This window comes from Scyliorhinus canicula, chromosome 15 (genome assembly GCF_902713615.1).
Source record: "Scyliorhinus canicula chromosome 15, sScyCan1.1, whole genome shotgun sequence".
NCBI classification, from domain to species: domain Eukaryota; kingdom Metazoa; phylum Chordata; class Chondrichthyes; order Carcharhiniformes; family Scyliorhinidae; genus Scyliorhinus; species Scyliorhinus canicula.
The window spans coordinates 97,751,709-97,774,112 of record NC_052160.1 but is presented as its reverse complement, the minus strand read 5'-3'; the positions used below and the strand labels follow the sequence as shown (position 1 = coordinate 97,774,112).

The 22,404-nt window shown below is 41.3% G+C and overlaps 1 protein-coding gene across 1 annotated transcript in view; it reads right to left on the bottom strand.

Moving 5' to 3' along the window:
* Positions 1 to 22,404, bottom strand: part of LOC119978169 (ankyrin repeat and SAM domain-containing protein 1A-like) — a 581,433-nt gene that overhangs the window by 420,742 nt on the left and 138,287 nt on the right. Inside the window, 1 exon segment of the mRNA XM_038819603.1 lies at positions 19,871 to 19,933. Within this exon segment, the coding sequence (XP_038675531.1) occupies positions 19,871 to 19,933 (63 nt within the window).

Genomic DNA, 22,404 nt, shown 5'->3' with positions numbered 1-22,404 from the left:
CACAATCCACCACCATAAGTTGTGTGGAGTAGATCTTCCACCTATCCAATGATCCTGATGCTGAGAGTCAGTTTGTTTTAATGTTGCCAGATGGAACAAAAATATAATTCCCACCAGCAATTCAGGAGTTAAGTAATGGAGACCTGACAAATTTGTGGGGCTGATAGAGAAAGTCCTTCTAAGCACGGAGTTGGACTATATGAAGCTGGATTATTAAATACAACATGTAGCAAAGTGAAGCCAAGCTTGTGACAGGAACAATTAAAAGAGCTGCAATCTTATCACATAAACATAAATATTCGTCTGACTAAAATCAGCGACAAGAGTGATGGAATTGAGTAGTGGATGTTAAAAGGCTTGTCAACACAGCAGGCAAAGCCGTATGGTGGGTGGCAGACAGTGCATGACAACTCAATAATGTGTTCTTGAAAATACAGAAAAATGTGTCATTTGAAACATGGAAGTCTGGCAATATCTGGTCTGAGAGAAATCTGAGAGAATACAGGGAAAGATCCCATAAAGGGTGAATAGCAGCTGCAAAGAGCAGGATTTAAAAATGCAGATTCTTTCTCTCAAGCAGGCTTATCAAACACACAGAATTCTTGGATTAAGCTAAAAACAATGGCTCACACCTTATTTAATGTAACTATTTTAGGAAGCATCTGGAAAAGCATGGATGAGAGTTTCAATTGAATTAAGTGACAAATGTTTAAAACAGGCAGGTCTTTCAAGTCATAACCAAGTGAAATTTTAGCATACAATTAAAAGCAAAGGTTTCACACCTTCATTGAAATTAACTCTCTTAGTAAACAGCTGGAAAGGATGGATGATATTCAGTTGAATTTGGTGTCAATTCTAAGTGTGAAATTCTACTAACATCAAGTAAATTAAAGAAAATTGGAGACAACCTGTCTATGAGAAACATAATTTAAAGTCAAAATCAAAGGCAAAGTTATGAGCTGGGAACAATTGGAAAATTAAACTATTCAAATGACAGAAATTAAAAGTAACACCTCTTGAAACCAAAGCATTTTTTGAATATCACAAAGGAACTTTGAACATCACAAAGGACAATGTAATCAGATCTGAGAGGTGAGGTTATGCCCAAAATGAATAATTAGTTGTATTAGAATGTTTAGATCAAAGATACTTTTTAACAATCAAAGTGAAATAAGTTAATTTACAATAAGGTAATAAAAACTTAATAATTGTTAGAAAGAGAATATAAACCCAGGGAGCAGAACCAGAAGAAAAAGGGAAGGGGAGGAGAACTCAGAGAGGAGAGAAGCATATTCAGCTTTCACAGCTCGGTCATGGGAAAGACAAGACGAGCAGCCGAGCTTAAACAGCTATACATCTAAGGAAGACTAGAATTTAAACAGGAGTCGGAGTCAGCTGAGAGATAGCTAGCAGAGCCAGCTCTTATAGCTCAGTACATGGATCGGCAAGACACAGCAACCAAGCTAACCAGCGAATACATCTCAAGATGACAAGACTTTAAAGAAGATTGGTTGTCAAGGTGGGCCTGAAGGTCCCTTCAACCAACCAGCAGGATCCAGAACAAGATCTTTTTACCTTTCTGTAAAGAAGATGTTTGCAGCTTTTAAAAGAAAAAATATAGTAATAAAATAACTTAACTTAACCTGAAAAAGTGGTTATTCCTGAAAGTCTACTTTACTTCCTTAGCAATGCAAGATCCAGGACATCAATGCTACTAAGTGGTAAGTAGATAAAATTTTCGGTGAAGGTATGGGTTATACCGGGGGATAACTTGAAAATATAGTTTGACCTGAATAGCACCCACCTAAGCCTGCACCGGAGTCAGGGAGTGAGAATCCCTGTTCACCATTTAGAATGTCGGCCCTTTTTGGTATAGGGGAATTCTAAGAATAGTGGTGAGTTTCAAAATCAAATGTTTACAGGGGAGGTTTGACAACATCACACGGTCAGTAAATGTAATTGTGATGGCAGCAATTTAACAGATTGTAGAAGTTAATGCAGGAACCAATTTAAGATTATAACCCTGTGCCCTCAAGGGATTGCGTGGATTCCAGCCCTCCCTCTTCCCCCACCCCAAGGGACTATTTAAATTTAATACTATAGAATACTATATAGAATACTAATTTTATACTATATCATACACCTTTTTTTATTTATTCATGGGCATGGGCATCGCTGGCAGGCCCAGCATTCATTACCCATCCCTCATTGACCTTGAGGGGGCAGTTAGGAGTTTACTGCATTGCTGCGGATATGGAGTCACATGTAGGCCACACCATATAAAAGGTGAAGGACATCCGTGAACCAGGTGTGTATTTTTTTTTTACAACAATCGACAATGGTTTCCTGGTCACCATTAGACTTTTAATTGCAGATTTTTATTGAACTCAAAATTTCATCATCTGAAGTGGTAGGATTTGACCCTTAGTCCCCAGAGCATTGGGTTTCCCAGAGTTTCTGGATTACTAGTCCAGTGACACTACCACTATGCCGCCACCTCCCCTAAAGGAAAATAACTATTTTCTATTTGGAGCTCAGAGATGTAATATTAATTCTTCAATAATTGTTCCAAATTAATCAGTATATTATTCAAATTAACAACCAATCTATTCTTATATTCAAGAAAATTTCATATAATTTGGGTGAGCCACAAAGTACAGGAGAAACCATAGCAAAAAGTAATTGAGATCCTGGGATTACACTCAACTGAGATAATGAGTTGTCCTGTATCCTGTATCGTGTTGAACAAGTATTGATGTTCGAACATCAAAATGATTGCGATACTAATATTGAGATTGTCCTGACATGATCAGAACAGTAATGAAAACAGTCTGGAGAAAATCAAATTCACCATCCATGGGTTGGAAGAGGGCTTCCACAAACATGGGAGCCATTCACCCGACTGTTCCGAGACCTGTTTGTGGCCAACACATAAATAAATAAATAGCCAGAACAAGATAGAAAGCAAAAAGCGAGGGGGGGCAGCAAAGTGAGGTAGCCAAACCCAGCAAGGAAAAATGGGGAGCAGCGGTGAAAATGGGGGTTAGGGAGGGGGGGATAGGGAGGATTGTATGCTGAGCCAGACAGCGTCAGACTGTAAATAGAGAAACCTAAAGCACGAACCTTTGTGACTGTACAATTAATGAAAACAAACAACAAAATGTATATAATTTTGAAAATGCCAATAAAAAGATTTTTTTTAAAACAGTGACCAACAGAAACTTAAATGCATTTCTCGGCGCGGGATGATGCATGCCCTGCAAGGAAGTCAGAACAAGGAACAGTGTAGGTGGAGAAGGGGTTTCCGAGTGGAGAGTAAGCAGGTACTTGATCTTTGAAGAATATTTGGACAACAATAATAGATATCTTATGAGGTATCCTCATAACTGAAACATGGCTAAGTGGGGACAGAACTGGCAGCTTCATGTCCTAGACTACAGGTGTTTTAGGTGGGACAGAGATGGAGAAGAGAGGAGGGGAGTTGCATTTTTGATGAAGGGGAGCATCACGGCAGCAGTCAGAGATGAAATAACTGAGGATCATCCAGCGAGGCTTTGTAGGTGGAACTAAGAAATAAGAAGGGAACGGTGACATTATTGGGATTATACTATAGACCCCCAAATAGTCAACAGGTATTAGAAGAACAAATAAGCAAGAAGATTGGGGATATTGCATGAGTAATAGGGTTGTCATAGTAGGGGATTTTATTTTTCTTTACATAGATTGGGACTGCCATAGTGTTAACGGCTTAGATGGGGTGGAATTTGTTTAGTGAGTTCAGGCAAGTTTCCTCAGGCAGTATGTAGAGGATCCTAGTCAGGAAAAGACAAAAATTGACCAACTCTTGGGAAATAGGGCAAGGCAAGCGACTACGGTGACAGTGGGGGACCACTTTGTACCAGTGACCATAGTTCTATTAATTTTTAAATAGTTATAGAAAGAGTCAAAACTGGTCCACAGGTGGAAGTTCTAAATTGGGCCACAGTGAATTTTGATGGAATTAGGCAGGGGCTTGCAAGGGTTGATTGCAGTAACTTGTTTGAGGGCAAAGGGATCTCTGGCAAGTGTGAGGCCTTTAAAAGTGAAATAGCTAGAGTTCAGGGTCTATATGTTCCTGTTAGGGTGAAGGGCAAGGGTGGCAGGAGTAGGGAGCCCTGAATGACAAAACATATTCAGGTTTTGGCGAGGAAAAAGGAGGCATGGCTGAGGTGCAAGCAGACAAAATCAAAGGATTCCATGGAGGTGCTCAGGGGATGCAGGAGTATACTCAAAAAGGGAATCAGGAGTGCAAAAAAGAGGCATGAGGTAGCTTTGGCTGAGAGGATTAAGATGAATCCAAAGGGATTCTTTAAGTATATTAACGGAAAACGAACTAGAGGGAGAATAGGACCCCTCAAGGACCAAAGTGGACACATATGTGTGCAAGCGCAGGAGATGGGCGAGGTTCTCACTGAATATTTCTTCCCTGTGGGGGGTGGGGGTTTAGTGGCAATATATTGGGAACAGTTCGCATTACAGTACAGGTGGTGATGGATGTATTAAAATCAATAATAGTGAATAAATCTCCTGGCCCTGAACACGTATATCCAAGAACACTGCGTGAGGTGAGTAGTAGTAGTGCGGGAGCACTGGCTGAAATATTTGCATCATCATTAACAAGGGGTGAAGGACCAGAAGACTGTAAAGTAACAAATATGTGCCCTTATTTAAGAAGGGTTGCAAAGAAAAACCTGGGAATTATAGACCGGTAAACCTAAAATCTGCGGTAGGTAAGTTACTAGAGAGGATTCTGAGGGATAAGATATATAGGCATTTGGAAAGACAATCCTAGATTTTACAGTGCTGAAGGAGGCCATTCAGCCCATCAAGTCTGCACCGGCCCTTGGAAAGGACACCCTACCTAAGCCGACACCTCCATCCTATTCCCGTAACCCACCTAACTTTTTTTTGGACATTAAGGGTAATTTAGCATGGCCAATCCACCTAACTTGTACATCTTTGGACTGTGAAAGGAAACCGGAGCAGCCAGAGGAAACCCACACCGACACGGGGAGAACATGCAGACTCCGCACAGAGTGACCCAGTGGGGAATCGAACCTGGGACCCTGGAACTGTGAAGCAACTATGCTAACCAGTGTGCTATCATGCCGCCCTAAGGTTTGATTAGGAGTAGTCAGCACGGTTTTGTGCATGGGAGGTCGTGCCTTGCAACTTTGTTAGAGTTCTTTGATGAAGTTACCAGGAAGGTTGATGAGAGCAGGGCGGTAGAAGTAGTCTATATGGACTTCAGTAAGGCCTTTGATAAAGTTCAATATAGTAGGCTGCTCTGGAAGGTTAGATCACATGGAATTCAGGGGGAGCTGGAAAATTGGATATACAATTGGCTTGATAGTAGGAAGCAGAGGATAATGGTGGAAGGATGCTTATCGGACTGGAGACCTGTGACTAGTCTTGTGTCTCAGGGGTCAATGTTGGGCACTATATCAACAATTTGGATGAGAATGTACAAGGCATGATCAGTAAGTTTGAAGATGACACTAAAATAGATGGTATTGTACACAGTGAGGAAGGTTATCAAAAATTGCAACAGGATCTTGAGCAGCTGAGGAAGTGGGTTGAAAAATGGCAAATGGAGTTCAATACGGATAAGTGTGAGGTGTTGCATTTTGGAAAGTCAAATCGAGGTAGGTATTGTGTATAATACCATCTATTTTAGTGTCATCTTCAAACTTACTGATCATGCCTTGTACATTCTCATCCAAATCGAGGTAGGTCAACAGATCATTAAGTACATGGGAAGAAAAGGGAATAAAAGAAAATACATAATAGGGCAACACAGGATATACAATGTAACTACATAAGCACTGGCAGGGTGTAGTGTTAATGAGGGTCATTTAGGAGTCTGGTACCAGCGGAGAAGAAGCTGTTTTTGAGTCTGCTCGTGCGTGTTCTCCGACTTCTGTATCTCCTGCACGATGGAAGAAGTTGGAAGAGTGAGTAAGCCGGGTGGGAGGGGTTTTTGATTATGCTGCCCACTTTCCCCAGGCATCGGGAAGTGTAGATGGAGTCAATGGATGGGAGGCAGGTTCGTGTCATGACTCTCTGAAGTTTCTTGCAGTCCTGGGCCGAGCAGTTGCAATACCAGGCTGTGGTGCAGTCAGATAGGATGCTTTCTATGGTGAATCTGTAAAAGTTGGTACGGGTTAATGTGGACATGCCGAATTTCCTTAGTTTCCTGAGGAAGTATAGGCACTGTTGTGCTTTCTTGAGAGTAGCGTCAAAGTGGGTGGACCAGGACAGATTTTTGGAGATGTGCACCTCTAGGAATTTGAAACTGTTAACCATCTCCACCTCGGCCAGGTTGATGCTGACAGGGGTGTGTACAGCACTTTGCTTCCTGAAGACAATGACCAGCTCTTTAGTTTTGCTGGCATTGAGGGAGAGATTGTTGTCGCTGCACCACTCCACTAGGGTCTCTATCTCCCTCCAGTATTCTGACTCGTCGTTATTCGATATCCGGCCCACTATGGTCGTATCGTCAGCAAATTTGGAGATGGAGTTCGAACCAAATTTTGCCACGCAGTCGCGTGTGTACAGGGAGTAAAGCAGGGGGCAAAGTACGCAGCCTTGAGGGGCCCCGGTATTGAGGACTATTGTGGAGGAGGTGTTGTTGTTCATTCTTACTGATTGTGGTCTGTTGGTCAGAAAATCGAGGATCCAGTTGCAGAGTGGGGAGCCAAGTCCTAGGTTTTGGCGCTTTGATATGAGCTTGGCAGGGATTATGGTGTTGAAGGTAGAGCTGTAGTCAATAAATAGGAGTCTGATGTAGGATTCCTTGTTGTCGAGATACTCTAGGGATGAGTGTAGGGCCAGGGAAATGGTGTCTGCTGTGGACCGGTTGCGATGGTATGCGAATTGCAGTGGATCAAGGCGTTCTAGGAGTATGGAGGTGATGCGCTTCACGATCAACCTCTTGAAGCACTTCATTACGACTGAAGTCAGGGCCACCGGACGGTCGTCATTGAGGCGCGTTTGCCTGGTTCTCTTTGGCACCGGTATGATGGTGGTCTTCTTGAAGCAGGTGGGGACCTCGGAGTGGAGTAGGGACAGGTTAAAGATGTCTGTGAATACCTCTGCCAGCTGGTATGCGCAGGCTCTGAGTGCACGACCAGGGATGCCGTCCGGGCCCGTCGCCTTCCGAGGGTTCACTTTCAGGCAGTCCAATCTGACTTAGTAAGCTGTGATGGTGGGTTTAGGTGAGTTATTGGCTGCTGGGGCACCCGACAGCGGATTGTTGGTTACCTGCTCAAACCGAGCATAGAACGCATTGAGTTCATTGGGGAGGGGTGCGCTGCCGCCGGAGATATCGCTTGGCTTCGCTTTGTAGCCCGTTATGCTGTTTAGTCTGTCTGTGACTCTAGCTTGGTTTGATATTCTCTCTTGGCATTTCGAATGGCTTTGCGGAGGTCGTAGCTGGATTTCTTGTATTGGTCAGGGTCATCATTGGGCAGCACGGTAGCATTGTGGATAACACAATTGCTTCACAGCTCCAGGGTCCCAGGTTCGATTCCCAGCTTGGGTCACTGTCTGTGCGGAGTCTGCAAATCCTCCCCGTGTGTGCGTGGGTTTCCTCTGGGTGCTCCGGTTTCCTCCCACAGTCCAAAGATGTGCAGGTTAGGTGGATTGGCCATGATAAATTGCCCTTAGTGTCCAAAATGTCCCTTAGTGTTGGGTGGGGTTACTGGGTTATGGCGTTAGGGTGGAGGTGTTGACCTTGGGTAGGGTGCTCTTTCCAGGAGCCAGTGCAGACTCGATGGGCCGAATGGCCTCCTTCTGCACTGTAAATTCTATGATAATCTGACTTGAAAGCCTCAGATCTGTCCTTCAGTAGGAAGTCAATCTCACGACTGAGCCATGGTTTCCGGTTGGGGAACGTACGTACCACTTTTTTTGGCACGAGGGCTCGAGCGACTGAGTTATAGGGAGAGATTGGATAGGCTAGGACCTTTTTCTTTGGAGCGTAGGAGATTGAGGGGGTGATCTTATAGAGGTGTATAAGATCATGAGAGGCATGGATAGGGTGAATGCAATCAGTCTTTTTTCTAGGGTTGGGGAGTCGAGAACTGGAGGGCATAGATTTAAGTTAAGAGGGGAAAGAATTAATGGAAACCTGAGGGGCAACGTTTTTTTTACACAGAGGGTGGTATGTATGTGGAATGAGCTGCCAGAGGAAGTAGTTGAGGTCGGGACATTGACAACATTTAAAAGACATTTGGACAGAAACGTGGTCGAAAAGGTTTTGAGGGATATGGGCCAAATGCAGGCAAATGGGTTAGCTTAGATGGGCTTTTTGGTTGGCATGGACAAGTTTGGGCCGAAGGGCCTGTCTCCGTACTGTAGATTCCATGATTCTGTGATCCTGCCGTGAAAAGAATTGTGCCAACAGCGTATCAGCATCACAGTGGTTGTACCTACACCAGATGGATGGTAGCGATTCAAGAAGGCAGTTGTATCAATGGAAATTAGAGATGGGAAACAAATGCTGGGCATGCAAGATTCATATGAAAACATTTTCTTGAAGTAAAGCCTCCTCAAAGTGTTCAAAATATGACAACACTGGTGAGAGTCCTATATCCTCCTCCTCGTGAGGGCCTCTCAATTCAACCTGGGGCTTTTCTCAATTGAAATGCAGCGTGACAAAGATTTTCACCTTGAAAATCTCTACATTTTCTGGGGTTTTTTGAACTGTGATGAATGTAATAAATTGTTATATTTTATATTTGTTGCAGTAATATTATTTTAAAATGTGGTTGCGGTGCATACATGCTGCAAGTGCGCTGCTGATAGATTTTACAAGCATTTACTTGTTTATAGATAGGTGACTAATGCAATACTGTTTTGGCGTGGAGGTCCCTGGGGTGTAGATCATTTATGAGAGATATTGTATTTGATCCTGGATAACCAGGTCATGGTACATCTTGTGGGAGGAGACAGAAGAATGCCTTACTATTTGGGTATAGATGATGTAATTAAGGAGAGATTCCAGGTCTGACGGAAGTTTCGGTTTCCCACCGGATTTTAGTCTGCCACGAAGTGCCTTTCAGTTTGCTCCTACAAGGTTCTCTCCATGGGCTCTGTACAGGAAAGGCAACTAAACCAGATTGTCAACTTTATTTATAAGTGATATTTGAACTATATTGGTTTGCATAATTGGAAAACATAGTAGCTGGTGTAGGGGGCAAGTTAAAAGCTTTGGCTTTTACTTCAGAACTGTTGTAACTGTTATCTATCAAGCTATTCCGTTGTTGCTAATGTGGTTACTTCTGTGTTTTAATTAAAGCTCATTTTAACATTACATTTATTTTATTAAATAAATTTAGAGTACCCAGTTTTTTTTTCAATTCGGGGCAATTTAGCATGGCCAATCCACTTAGCCTGCACATCTTTGGGTTGTGGGGGTGAGACCCACAAAAACACGGGGAGACCCCCACGAAAACACGGGGAGAAGGTGCAAACTCTACACGGACAGTGACCCAGAGCCGGGATCGAACCTGGGACCTCGGCGCCGTGAGGCAGCCATGCTAACCACTGCGCCACCGTGTTGCCCAACATTAAATATGTCTGTCGGTCAGTGTTATCAGTCCTGTGGTGGAGTCACCTATCCTCTCAGTTTTATAAATTGCAAATAGTTGGGTTCTCATCCAGGATCCTTACAGAATTTTGTGTTCACATCTATTCTTCTCTCTAAGGGTACCCTCTCTGAAGGAAAAATTAATTTATATTTTAGCTATAGTGGAAAATCTTAAACCTGAAAATACTTTTAAAATTCATTTCCCGGACCCTTTCGAAAGCATGTGGAAAAGACATGTTTGCACCTGGCCTGCACTCAAATGGTACATCCTAGTTTATCATTTACAATATAGACAGATGAATCTGGGAATCACAGATTGTGTTGATGATCACTGTTAGCTGAAGGAGGTAACAGTAATAAGTCTGGGGAAAAAACTGACCCCACATCCAGGCTTTCAGAAGTGCTTTCATCGACATAAACATAGCAAAGATACTCAAATACAGCCAATATTGGAGGCAGTTTTATTAAAGTGATGCAATTTTTAAACAATATGTAAAAATCTCATTTTGAGTCTGTAATCGGCAAGCCGAGCATGGATGGGAAAATGGTGTTTTTATTTTGAATGATTTGTCGTGCTGTTTCACTCATACGCAGATTCTTCAGACCAATGATGGCTGATTATTCATATGAAATATCTGACATTCCTAACTGGCTGTTCTTACTGCGATTTTGATTGGTAAGTTTCAAAGCTTTTGAACTGGTTTGTTTTATAAATATGGATGAGCATATTGAAATGAGTCAGACGGTGTTCATGCAGCTTTTGGAGGAGTAGGCACGTCCCTGATTTCTGTGTTTAAATCTGTATGTACAGTTGCTGAAAGTTACCTTCCGATTTCATATAAACAGCTATGAGCCTTGCTGTCACTTTAACTGCAAAACCTATTGTATAATTCCTAAGTGTAAGAGTATTTTTTTAAGGCTAGAAGTTCAATAAACATTGAATGCATTCTCAAAGAGGACAATTAAAAGGCCAGAAATATCAAGGCTCTGGGTCTGTGTTGGGCTGCTGCCTTCATACATGTATGACTTTCTTCAAACCCTACAACCCAACAATCATCATGGCCATCTATTTACACCTCTGCAATGTGGTCCATCTTTTCTCTCATTTTACCTCCACAGTTGCTAAATGCTTAACTACCTTAATTCGGTACTCCAATGCTCCTTTGGCAGGCCTGTCAAGAATGTGTTATTTGTCAAGGACCACGAATCGGAAACTTTCATCAGGCTTGATATCCCACATTAATTGTTGTTCATGAACACAGGCTTGTCAAACTTTGTTGGTTATTAATTCCTCAATATCTCAATTCAAGATCCTTGTCCTAATTAGCAAATCTCCCCCTGCCTTCACCTTACTCTACCTCTACAATCGCATTAAGCTTTAAATAATTACCAGTGTCCTTCATTTAGGCCTCCATTACATTACCCTTTCCATCTACTCCATTGCTTTCAGCCATTTCAGCCCAACATCTGTAACTTTTTCTCTAAAATAAAACTTGCTCCTTAGCCTCTCTCTGATTTGAAGAGTCATACAGGCTCAAACGATCAACTATTCCTCTCTCCACAGATTCTGCCAGACCTGCTGCATTTTTACAGCAGTTTGTGTTTTCATCTCTTTAATCTTACTTTGTCGCCAATCTAATGCATCATCCTCTATTCTGCACTCCGTTTATTTTGCCATTTTGTCAACTTCTCTTAATTCAAGATTACTTCATTTAACTGTTCTGCTAATGCAATTTCTTAAGCACTAAATACACACGGCTGGATTTTGTGCGAGGAGTTGATGGCAAACCTTCAATGCTTGGCATTATTACCCCCATGAAACTGACTGCAATTTCACAATATTGAGCATATGCCGACTGCCATGGAAATTCTAAAGTGCAGTCTGTCGCTCAGGGCTATAGTACAGGCTGCACTGTGCATCCCTCTGTTACACTCTCGACAGTCAGTCAGATGGTGAAGGAAGTGACCTTCAATCTGTTTTAGATTTATTCACAAAGGGAAACATTACCAAAGTATTGCTCCTAACTCTACAACCAAAAATCAGTGTCTCCAAGTGTCCCTTCATGTGTGCTCAATTTTCTAATGAATGTCCTAGATATCCTTAACTTTAATTTATACAATTAACACCCTCCCCCAAAGCCAGCAATCAAAATCAACGCCAGTTTCAACATCCCCATCTTCAAATCGTCATTTGAAATTCTTGTAAAAAGTTACATGTTCATATAGATAACTTTATTTTCGAAGAGCAATGTGATTAGCAAAATTTAATTAAAAGAACCGACCCCCCCAAACAATAACTTGTAGCTTGGAATGTTAAATGATTCGATTTAAGATACGTTTTGAAATATTATTTTTGAAAAAGTTACAAATATTTTAGCTTCTACCTTCATCCCACGTACATGTTCTAAACTTTAATTTGAATGCAAAAGTTACCATTTCAGTTTATTTTTCAATGCCTGCCAATTTTCCTGCCAAAGGCTTTTTTCAGAGAGATTGAGAGAAGGATTACGTCGTTCATATGGGGAGGGAAGGTGGCCAGAGTTAGAAAGGTGCTACCACAGAGGGGAAGGCAGGCAGGAGGTCTGGGTCTTCCGAACCTGATGTATTACTACTGGGCAGTGAATGTGGAGAAGGTGCCGAGCTGGGTAAGAGGGGTTGATTCACGGTGGGTCAGAATGGAGGAGAGTTTGTGCAGGGGGTCCCGATAGCCCCGGGAACCTAAACCCTTAGCTTCAAGATTTTGCCAGAAAGGAGATACAGAACTTCCCGGAGGAACCAGCCTCCACATTGCTGGAGGTGCTGACGACAGGGGAACTGGAGAAGGGGGTAGCGTCAGCGGTTTACGGAGCTATTTTGGAAGAGGAGAAGGCACCACTGGAAGGGATCAAAGCAAAGTGGGAGGAAGAGTTGGGAGAGGATATGGAGGAGGGATCCTGGTGTGAGGTGCTGTGGAGAGTGAATGCCTCCACCTCGTGCGCGAGGTTGGGGCTGACACAGCTGAAGGTGGTATACAGAGCACACCTCACAAGGGCGAGGATGAGCCGATTCTTTGAAGGAGTAGATGATGTGTGGTGGGGGGGGGGGGGGGGGGGGGGGGGGGGGGGGGGGGGGGGGGGAGAGAGAGAGAGAGAGAGAGAGAGAGAGGGGGGGGGGTGGGGGGGGGTAAAATCACGTTCATATGTTTTGGTCCTGTCCAAAGCTAGAGGATTACTGGAAGGAGGTTTTTAGGGTCATTTCTAAAGTGGTGCACGTGAAACTGGACCCGGGCCCCTGGGAGGCCATATTTAGGGTGCCGGACCAGCCTGGGTTGGAAACGGGTGCGGAGGCAGATGTTGTAGCCTTCGCCTCGTTGATCGCCCAAAGGCAGATCCTGATGGGTTGGAGAGCAACCTCTCCACCCTGTGCCCTGGCGTGACGGGGGGGGGGGGGGGGGGGGGGGGGATCTGTTGGAATTCTTGACTCTTGAGAAGGTTACGTTTGAACTGAGGGGAAGGATAGAAGGGTTCTACAATTCATGGGCATTATTCATTATGCACTTTCAATAACTGGATAACATCGAACATTAGTTGGGGGGATGGGTGGGAAGGTTGATGGGAGGGGGGCGATGGGTGTTAATGGTGGCTATGGGTGATTCCTGATTCCTTTTTGTCATTTGTTTGTGTGAACATGCGGGCTAATGTTTGGGATTTGGTGGGAGGATGAGATCATTGTTATTGATATGGGGATTGACATATTTGTTACTGATTATTGTTTATTGTTGGTGGGTGTAAATTTGGGGAAAATGTGAAAAAGGAGAATAAAGAAATATTTTATTGAATGTAAATGTTTTTGTTCAACGTGATTTGATTTTATCATTTTTTGTTTTCAGTTTGTGTCTTTTTCAAAATCCTTTAATACGATTGGCTGCATGGACAGCCTGGTGGCATCACTGCAGCTCCTTGTCGTAATTGTTGAGTAAAGAAAATTGCAATCAGTAGCGGTACCAATACATGACGAGGCCTGAAATTTCTACCAGAGAGGTTATTTATCTCTCAGCAAGACTTACTTTGAAGTCAGTGGCAAGTGCCCTTGCTTCGCTACTGACTGCAAAATTAGGCTCACATCTGTTATTTACAATGCGTACCCAATTCTGTAAGTCAACAACACGTTATTGGAATTGTTCTGGTAAGGTCAAAGTTCAACTGCTTCGCAAGCTACACATCAGAATTAAGGACAAACTGTCTGGCTTTATTACTTTACGTTCATTTATTAGAGCCATTATTTTATTAAAACATAAATGTTGGAAGACATTTTCAAATAAGCTAGCCAGCTGTTGGAAACTTATAGAATCATAGAATTTACGGTGCAGAAGGAGGCCATTTGGCCTATCTAGTCTGCATCGGCCCTTGGAAAGATCATCCCACCTAAGCCCTCACCTCCACCCTATCCCTGTAACCCAGTAAGCCCGCCTAACTTTTTTGGACATTAAGGGCAATTTATCATGGCCAATCCACCTAACGTGCACATCTTTGGACTGTGGGAGGAAACCAGCACCCGGAAGAAACCCACGCAGACAGGGGAGAACATGCAGACTCTGCACAAACAGGCCCAAGCTGGGAATCGAACCTGGGACCCTTGAGCTGTGAAGCAACTGTGCTAACCACTGTGCTACCATGCTGCCCTTGCATTATATTTGTCTGTAATTCAGTGCAACAGACTATGGATGAGAAATGTACACAAATGTTTTATTACATAACTAGCAAATGCACTCCTAACAGACATAGATTTCTGTATAAACAAAATATAGGGGTGGCAGGAAACGTGTGCCAAATGTGATCATGAGACTTTTTGAACAAGTTTCCACAAAAGAAAGGTTGTCTGAAAAGGATGAGTGTGTGCAGGGTTACAAAGAGAAAGCGGGAGAATGGCATTAAAGGAACTGTTCATTTGGAGAGCTGGTGCAGATACGATAGATCAAATGGCCTCATTCTGTGCTGTAACAATTCTTTAACAATTTTGGGGTGAAATTACATTTAAATGTTGGGTTTTTAAAAGCAAAGTGTATTCACAAAGTGCAAGTAAAAAAATGCAACAAGACAAATGATTGTTAAAATGCAAATTAATAATACATTCCGAAAGATTGTAAGCAATATGACATTCAGTTATCAATAAACAGTTTGTTTCCTTTGGGTTGGGAAGCTCCTGAGCACATGCACACAACACAAGTGATCATACAAGCCTTCTTTTCTAGCTGTGAACAGATACTGATGAAAAACAGGCACAGAAAAATAGGATGTCAGGTCACTGGTTGGAAAGTTACTTTTGTCAGGCCAAGTTTAGCATGCAAGAGAGTACGTTAGTAGTTACTTCATCAAGCAAGATTACGCTTTTGCATGTTATTGGTGATATTCATTCTATATTATTACGCAAAGACAATTTGGACAAATTAAAGTATTTGAAACTAACCATAGTGCTGACCCTCTATGTCATTGTGTTGTGTAATAATGTTTAACGATTAGCCTCTAGCCTAATTTGATTCTTTCTTGGCACCAAAGATTTTGTAAAAGCTTATGTGAAAGACACAATGCAGCTGATCAACATCATGAAGGATACACGTTTTAAATCATGGGCTACATTTCAATATGGCTGGAAATTGGGCACATCCCTAAATCCCAAGCTGTTTACAAGAGTGATTGGCATTGCTGCACCTCAGTATATCTGAGACAAAACCTTCAACTTGCAACAGCAAAACGTAGAAGTGAATGCTATATGCAGGGCTTTCCAGTTATTACTCTTAGATCTGCAGTGGCACTGTACAGAATAATATTTTGTACATTGTATGGAAATATACTTCTTTTGTTCTAACATACCAGAAAATCCACTATACTAGGGATATAAACGAATTGTAAAATTGTATTGACATCAAAACTGTCCAGTTAAGGAAAATAAAAATTCTCATGCATTCAGCTATGTCGACATTTCTTTAGCTAAGGTTTGGTTATATGTAATGCTTGTTTTTACCAATATTTTTATGTTCCTGTGTGCAGGCCAACAATTGGAAAATAGCATCCGCCATGTTGAGGTAGCTACAAAAGCCAACTAATATTCAATATGAATTGCAGTGTATCGCTGGGACTATCTTCCATATGCAAAAGTGTAAATTACAGATCACTCGGGTTTAAGGTGGGAAGGGTAAAAAATATGATGGACTATAGTATTAGCGCATATTTGCATACACGATTCATCTGATGTGACAGCGTACATCACGTACGGAAATGATATGCTGTTGTGGTCACTCTGTGTTGTGCATCACCTTGATGTAACTCAGAAGTCCCACTCAGAAATGGCAGTCAGTGTCACATTTGCTGCACAGTAAGAAGTCTTACAACGCCAGGTTAAAGTCTAACAGGTTTGATTCAAACACAATAGTGTTTGAATCAAACCTGTTGGACTTTAACCTGGCGTTGTAAGACTTCTTACTGTGCTCACCCCAGTCCAACGCCGGCATCTCCACATTTGCTGCAGAGGAAGACGGTGGACTGAAAAGCTGCAGGATTCACTGGCCTCTTTTCTCTGAGCCCTCCTCCTGGACAGCTGAGCTTCTGCTCACCTCTTCCAATGCCCTTCCAAACAAACCGTCAGCTTCCAGATCTCATGGCCATCTGCAGTTGATGGGGCCTCCCATCAGTCTCCCAGTTGGCAATGCTAATATTTGCCATCCCAGTATCTCGCTTGTAGGTGTCCTTGCAGTGGAGGGATGGATACCCAGGCAGTTATGACTCAGTAGCAATTCACAGCCAGGTGGACATTGGATACAAGCTAATCATCCAACAATGATACACGGCTCAGCAATGTGTTGGATAAAGGAATTAGAATACTCCACAGCCTCTGAGCTGGTGACCTTGTCCTGCCAAGACATGCTGAGGATGTGTCTGATATAGGTGAAAACCTTTCAGTCTTTTTTCTGCCTAGTATATGCTTCCCAGGTCTCACCACTGCAGAGGATTGCACTGAGGGCACAGCCTTGATAGGCTTGCAGTTTGATGTTCTCTCTTCCACAGCATGGACATAACAGCTGTAACTTTTGTGATGCATGTTGATCTCAGTATCAAGTGAGAAATTGCTTGTGATTGTGGAGCTAGATATATGATGCTATCGACAACCTCCAATGCCACATTGTCAAAGCTGATAGGTAGCAGTATGGCAACATCCTGGACCATGACATTGGTCTTCCTGGTGCCAATGGTCAAAACGTGAAAGAGTCTGTATATTTGCTCTGAGGGTGCTCCTCAGTATGGAATGGTCAGCATTGAGCAACTCTCTGATAAGGACATGGCGCACCTTTTTCTTCGATCTCAGGTGTACAAGGCTGAACAATTCCGGTATGTAGATGACTTGTAGGCATATGACAGCAAAAATATGCCAACGGGTATCAACATCAGAATACAACCCCGTTTGACCCCACTAGAGAAGGGTCAAAGGGTTCCCACGTTGCTTATTGTACCCATCATGTTGTCATGGAAAGAGCAGGTTACATTGAAAAACTTCAGTAGGTGTGCAATTTTTCCCAAATAGAAAGCTTCTGCTCATGTGGTCAAATGCCCTGGTTAAATCGATGAAAGTAAATACATAGTGGCATCCTTTATTCATGGTATTTCTCTTGCAGCTGCCGGATGGAAATGATCATGTCAATTGTAGATTTTCCAGTTCTGGAATCTGGGCCCTAACCTTTTCCCAATTAGTATCAGCTGCTCTTATTCACAACTAAAGGGTGCACTCAACTGTCATAGCACCTGCAACATTAAGACACTGTCACCTCCCTCGAGCAGAGACAAGTCATGCAGATGCTGGAGTGCCAGTATCCCGTACTTGATTAGTTAAGGCGCATTGTCTTGCACATGGCAAGCAAGTCAATAGCTTTGCTGAGCTACTGCATTGTGGGTTTCCTGCACAACGCATATTGTACACCTCAAATAGAAGTGTTTTTTTCCTTTGTTTTGAATAAGCACCTACATCAGCTGTGTATTTTCCTTTCTATTTTCAACTTTTCTTCTTGGTGCATATGCATAATTCATTTGGACATGAATTTTTTTAAATTTCAGCATCAAAGTAAAGCCCCTATAATATTATTTACAATCAATATTATGTAGTGCACAGCACTATGGGGAGGGTGCGGTGCAAGAACAAACCCCAACTTTGACAGGGTAGAAAATGGCATCAGTGGATCAGCAACCCATTATATCCCCATTCCATTTACCTCTCCATTGACTTCAAAGCAAAGGAAAATCATACAGTGTGTGTAATCACCTATGAAAGGTAACTTTTACCCAAAGGCAGTTATGGCCAGTGCAGTGGTCAGGTGAAATAGTGTTATAAAATGAGGACTTAAGTAATAACACACTCCCACAGTGGTGACTTCTCACTATACAAGGGGTGATGGGGAACAGATTGAAATTACATCCTGACAGATTTACAATGTTCACATTTGTAATGGAAATTGCCAAATAAACTGATGATGTTAACTGGGACGGAACACAAATCCTTGATTTTGAAATTTTTTTAAAAATGTATTCTTATTTCACGGGATGTGGCCGTTGTTGATTTGGCCAGCATTTATTGTCCATCCCTAATCACTCTTGAGAATCTGGTGCTAAGCCACCAAAGTGCAGTTGGGGAGGGTGTACCAAGATTTTAACCCAGTGACAGTGAAGGCACAGTGTATAGTTCCAAGTCAGAATGGTGTGTGGCTTGTAGGGGAACTTGCAGGTGGTGTTTCCATGCATCTGTTGCCATTGTCCTTCTAGGTTGTAGAGGTCATGGGTTTAGAAGGTGCTGTCAGAGGAGCCTTAGTCACTTGCTACACGACATCATGTAGATGGTACCACTTTGCACCAGCGGTGGGAAGAGTGAATGTTTAAAGTGGTGGATGGGCTGCTCCTGCTATATCCTGGATGGTGTCAGGCTTCTCGAATATTGTTGGAGATGCACTCATTAAGGCAAGTGAAGGGAATGGCATCACACTCTGTACTTGTGCCTTAGGATGGTGGACAGACTTCGGGGTGTCAAGGGGTGACAAAATTCACTACAGAATTCCCAGCCTCTGACCTGCCCTTACAGTTTATATATGGCTGGTCCAGTCCATTCTCTGGTAAATTGTAACCTCCTTGGATATTGACAGTGGGGGAATCAGTGATGGTAGTGCCACTGAATGTAAAAGAGAAGATGGTTAAAATCTCTCTTATTGGAGATGCTCTTTGCCTGGTAGTTGTGCGACACAATGTTACTTGCCACTTATCAGCCTGAGCCTGATTGTTGTCGAGGTCTTGCTGTACATGGACGCAGACTGCTTCCTTGCCCGAGGAGTTGTAACAGGTGAACATTGTGCAATCATCACATCCCCACTTTTGACCTTTTAACAGACAGATGCTAATTGATCATATTACCAGATGATTTCCTATGGCATGGCACAAATTATATTTGTATTGTATTCTAAGTGGAGCAGTCTTAAAGGATTATTTGGGGTTGATGGGGACAAAGAGAGGAGGAACAGAGGTGGTGTGGTCATTCCGGTACTGAGGCAGTCATTCAAAAGAGGCAAGATAACAAGCATGATCAGTTTAAAATCTCCTTTTTAGTGCCTCTTCTTTCCCCTCAACATTAAGTCTCTCATCCAGCCACTCTGCTGTGAGCAATGCAAAATGTGGAACAAAAATTTAAAAAATTTATAGCTTGGATAGCATTTCAACTGTCAAAATAAGTTATTCAATATTAGAAGTTGGCTTCACTATACATCCCCAGCGAACCAAACATTAGATCACTTTAAGAACATGGCTATGGAACATAGAATTTAACCTACTTATGTGACTCAGAGTTCAGTGTGCAAATTTATTGTTGACATAGCATGTTAGTTAACATAGCATGTTAGTTAGTATATGCAGGCTCATCTCCATAGCTGATATGACATTAATCTGTTATGTGCTCAATAAAGAGTGATGATCACATTCAATCTGAAACAAGTCCATGATCACTGATGTAATCTGGATTTTAATTATTGCAGTCCAGTGCCCTCTGTGAATACACATTTATATATATTTTTTTTAATCCTAGAATTGTTTTAACTCAAGTAGACAAACAGGACATAGAACACAAACAAAAGAAACACTGTATAAAACAGAGACTGTAACACAGGTGATAGTAAAATGGAACTGAAAATGGGGTAAGGAAAGAGGAAACTTGAAATGGCAACATCAGTCTACACACCTTGGCATTGATATAAGGGTCAAAAGGGCCATACTTTTTGAGGTCTTTGCTCTCAATTGCACTCTATGAGGGAAGGAAAGAAAATGCAAATGATAAAATAAGGTTATACTGAAAAAATAATGATGAATGTACCATGATAAAAAACAATGACAGTTAAAAACAGTTGCAGATAATCAGTCAAAAAATAGATAGCACTTAAATTGTAACCAACTCAATTTTAAATTCTGCTGTTAAAATATTGAGAAAAACAAAAATAAAAATATGCAAAACCAAGAATACAAACAAATTTGAACAGTATATTTATTTTAAAATTTTCACCGACTGTTCCTATCTTTGAATAGCCAGCTAGGTTGTTCCTATCTATACAGCAGCAAAAGCACTTTATTTTCAAAATTTAGGTGCACTGCTACTGCGAGTTAACATTGTGATAAAATAAATTGCTTCCTCATTGAGGAAGTGATTGTTTTGAAGCAGCAGAGTATTTTTTTCTTTAAAAAAAACAGTGTGTCCATGATAATTAAATAAGCTGTTTGAGTCTCTCATTTGCATCGCAGTCAAAAACTGCTTCTTTTCTTGATTCACAATAAATATAAAACGGACTTCCCGACTGACAGAAAAGGTTAGTTTGCAATGTTTTTTCACCATATATAATGGGATTGAGAAGCTGCTAAATAGTTTTTATTTTAAATAGTATACATCAGCAGATTTTTGTACAGTCATGTAGAAGATTAACTAAAATAATCCAATCTGCATACCATTCGTTTTACAATTGAATTGACTAAACAGATTAAGATAAAAGTTCCAAAAGTGATTCATATGTGACCTGAAAAAAATGGGCTTCTGATTTCACTCCCACTCTTCCCCATTTAACAAGGTAGCAAAAGCATGCTTATATTGAAGATTAAGCAGAAAATGAAAGAAACTACATGCATGCACAGCACATACAGCACTCAGCATGATATACCGCCGCACAAAATGCCAGCATTTGAGCACTGTTTATTTGACTAGTTTTACAGTACCTGACATGAGATAAACAGGTCATTTCAAAGGGAGTATTTGAAAGGGTGGGATTATATGCTGTTATGTCTGCACAATTCTTGCTAGTTCCTTCAATCACCAAAGTTTCCCCCCATTTATGCAAATTAACCTGGTTTACGACAAGCCTCCAATCTCCAGAGTGCACCAAGCAATGAATCTTAATATTTCTGTCTGAACACATCATTTTCTTTTTAAAGGCTGCCATTTCTAATAAAAACACTGCATTAGAATTATCCAAAAGTAATTGAGGTACACATAATAAAGATTGTACAAGTAAACATCTGTACACCATCATAGAAACAAAACCAACAGATGCATTTCAGAGAGGATGAAAGATGGATAGAAATTTTTGTCCCACTTCAAACATATCCGTAACTTTGTTATGAACTGTGTGTAAATTCTAATTAAGCAATTCTCAAACACCCTTGACCTCTAATTTGGAAAAAAACATTTTTTTCATATACAGAGCAGATAACCCACATTGGAGAAATTACTTCTTTAATCAGTTAAATTCAAAAAATATAACGAAAGACAAGATTAATTCAATTTACCAGATACTTCATTCTGTCCAACAGCTATTACACATTTTCTTTTTACACATGTTCTTACAAAGCATAACTGGGCCATTGTAGATGCCCATGATACATCTACATGTACGGTACTTTTAGTATTTTTACTATTTCCTGCAGTTGTACATCTCTATTCAATTTAATGGATGAATTGTTGTCATCTAAAAACCATTTGGCATCAGAGATCAAGATTCAACATCCTAGAGTTAAGAGACTGAGAGTAGGTCATTATCAATTGCCGCCGTCCAGCATCACTGGACTAATGACATCACTGAATGTCTCAATAGTGAGCAAAGGTCTGGAACTGAATGAAACCAGACTGAAAAAAGCTCAGTAAAAATCCAATTCTGTGACAATATTCAGAATACGTGCAAAATTGTTGAAGATGGTAAATTCAATTTTCATCAGCAAGAAACAGAACAGCGAGATTCATCATCGTGATCTACCATTAAAAAATTTAATAAATACATGACTGCCAAATTGCATAATTCAGATTTTTAAAACTTAACAGCAAAATATAACTGCAGAATTAATTTTGTCAGATGCAAGAAAATAAAATGGCTAAATTTTAATAAAGCCTTGATGTAATTTCTAAACATCTTAGATGTTGGGCTCGATAAATTTTCTGAATGATCTTGTAGTTTCAGTTCTTGCCCAAATAATGCAAAATGTTATTGTCACTACCACAGTTCATCAGTGTTTCAGTGCAAACACTTGTAATTCTTTCAACAAGCAACAAGAAAGAGTTAACAGTTACCAAATCAACAATGAGGATTAAACTTAAAATTATTTCCTTGTCATTAAATAAGTAGCTAAACATAGCTTGAATCACAGGAACATAGGACTCAGAAGCAGGAGTTGGTTATTGGATTCTTTGACCCTGCTCTACCGCTCAATATGATGGATTGAGGTTTCAACTCCACTTTC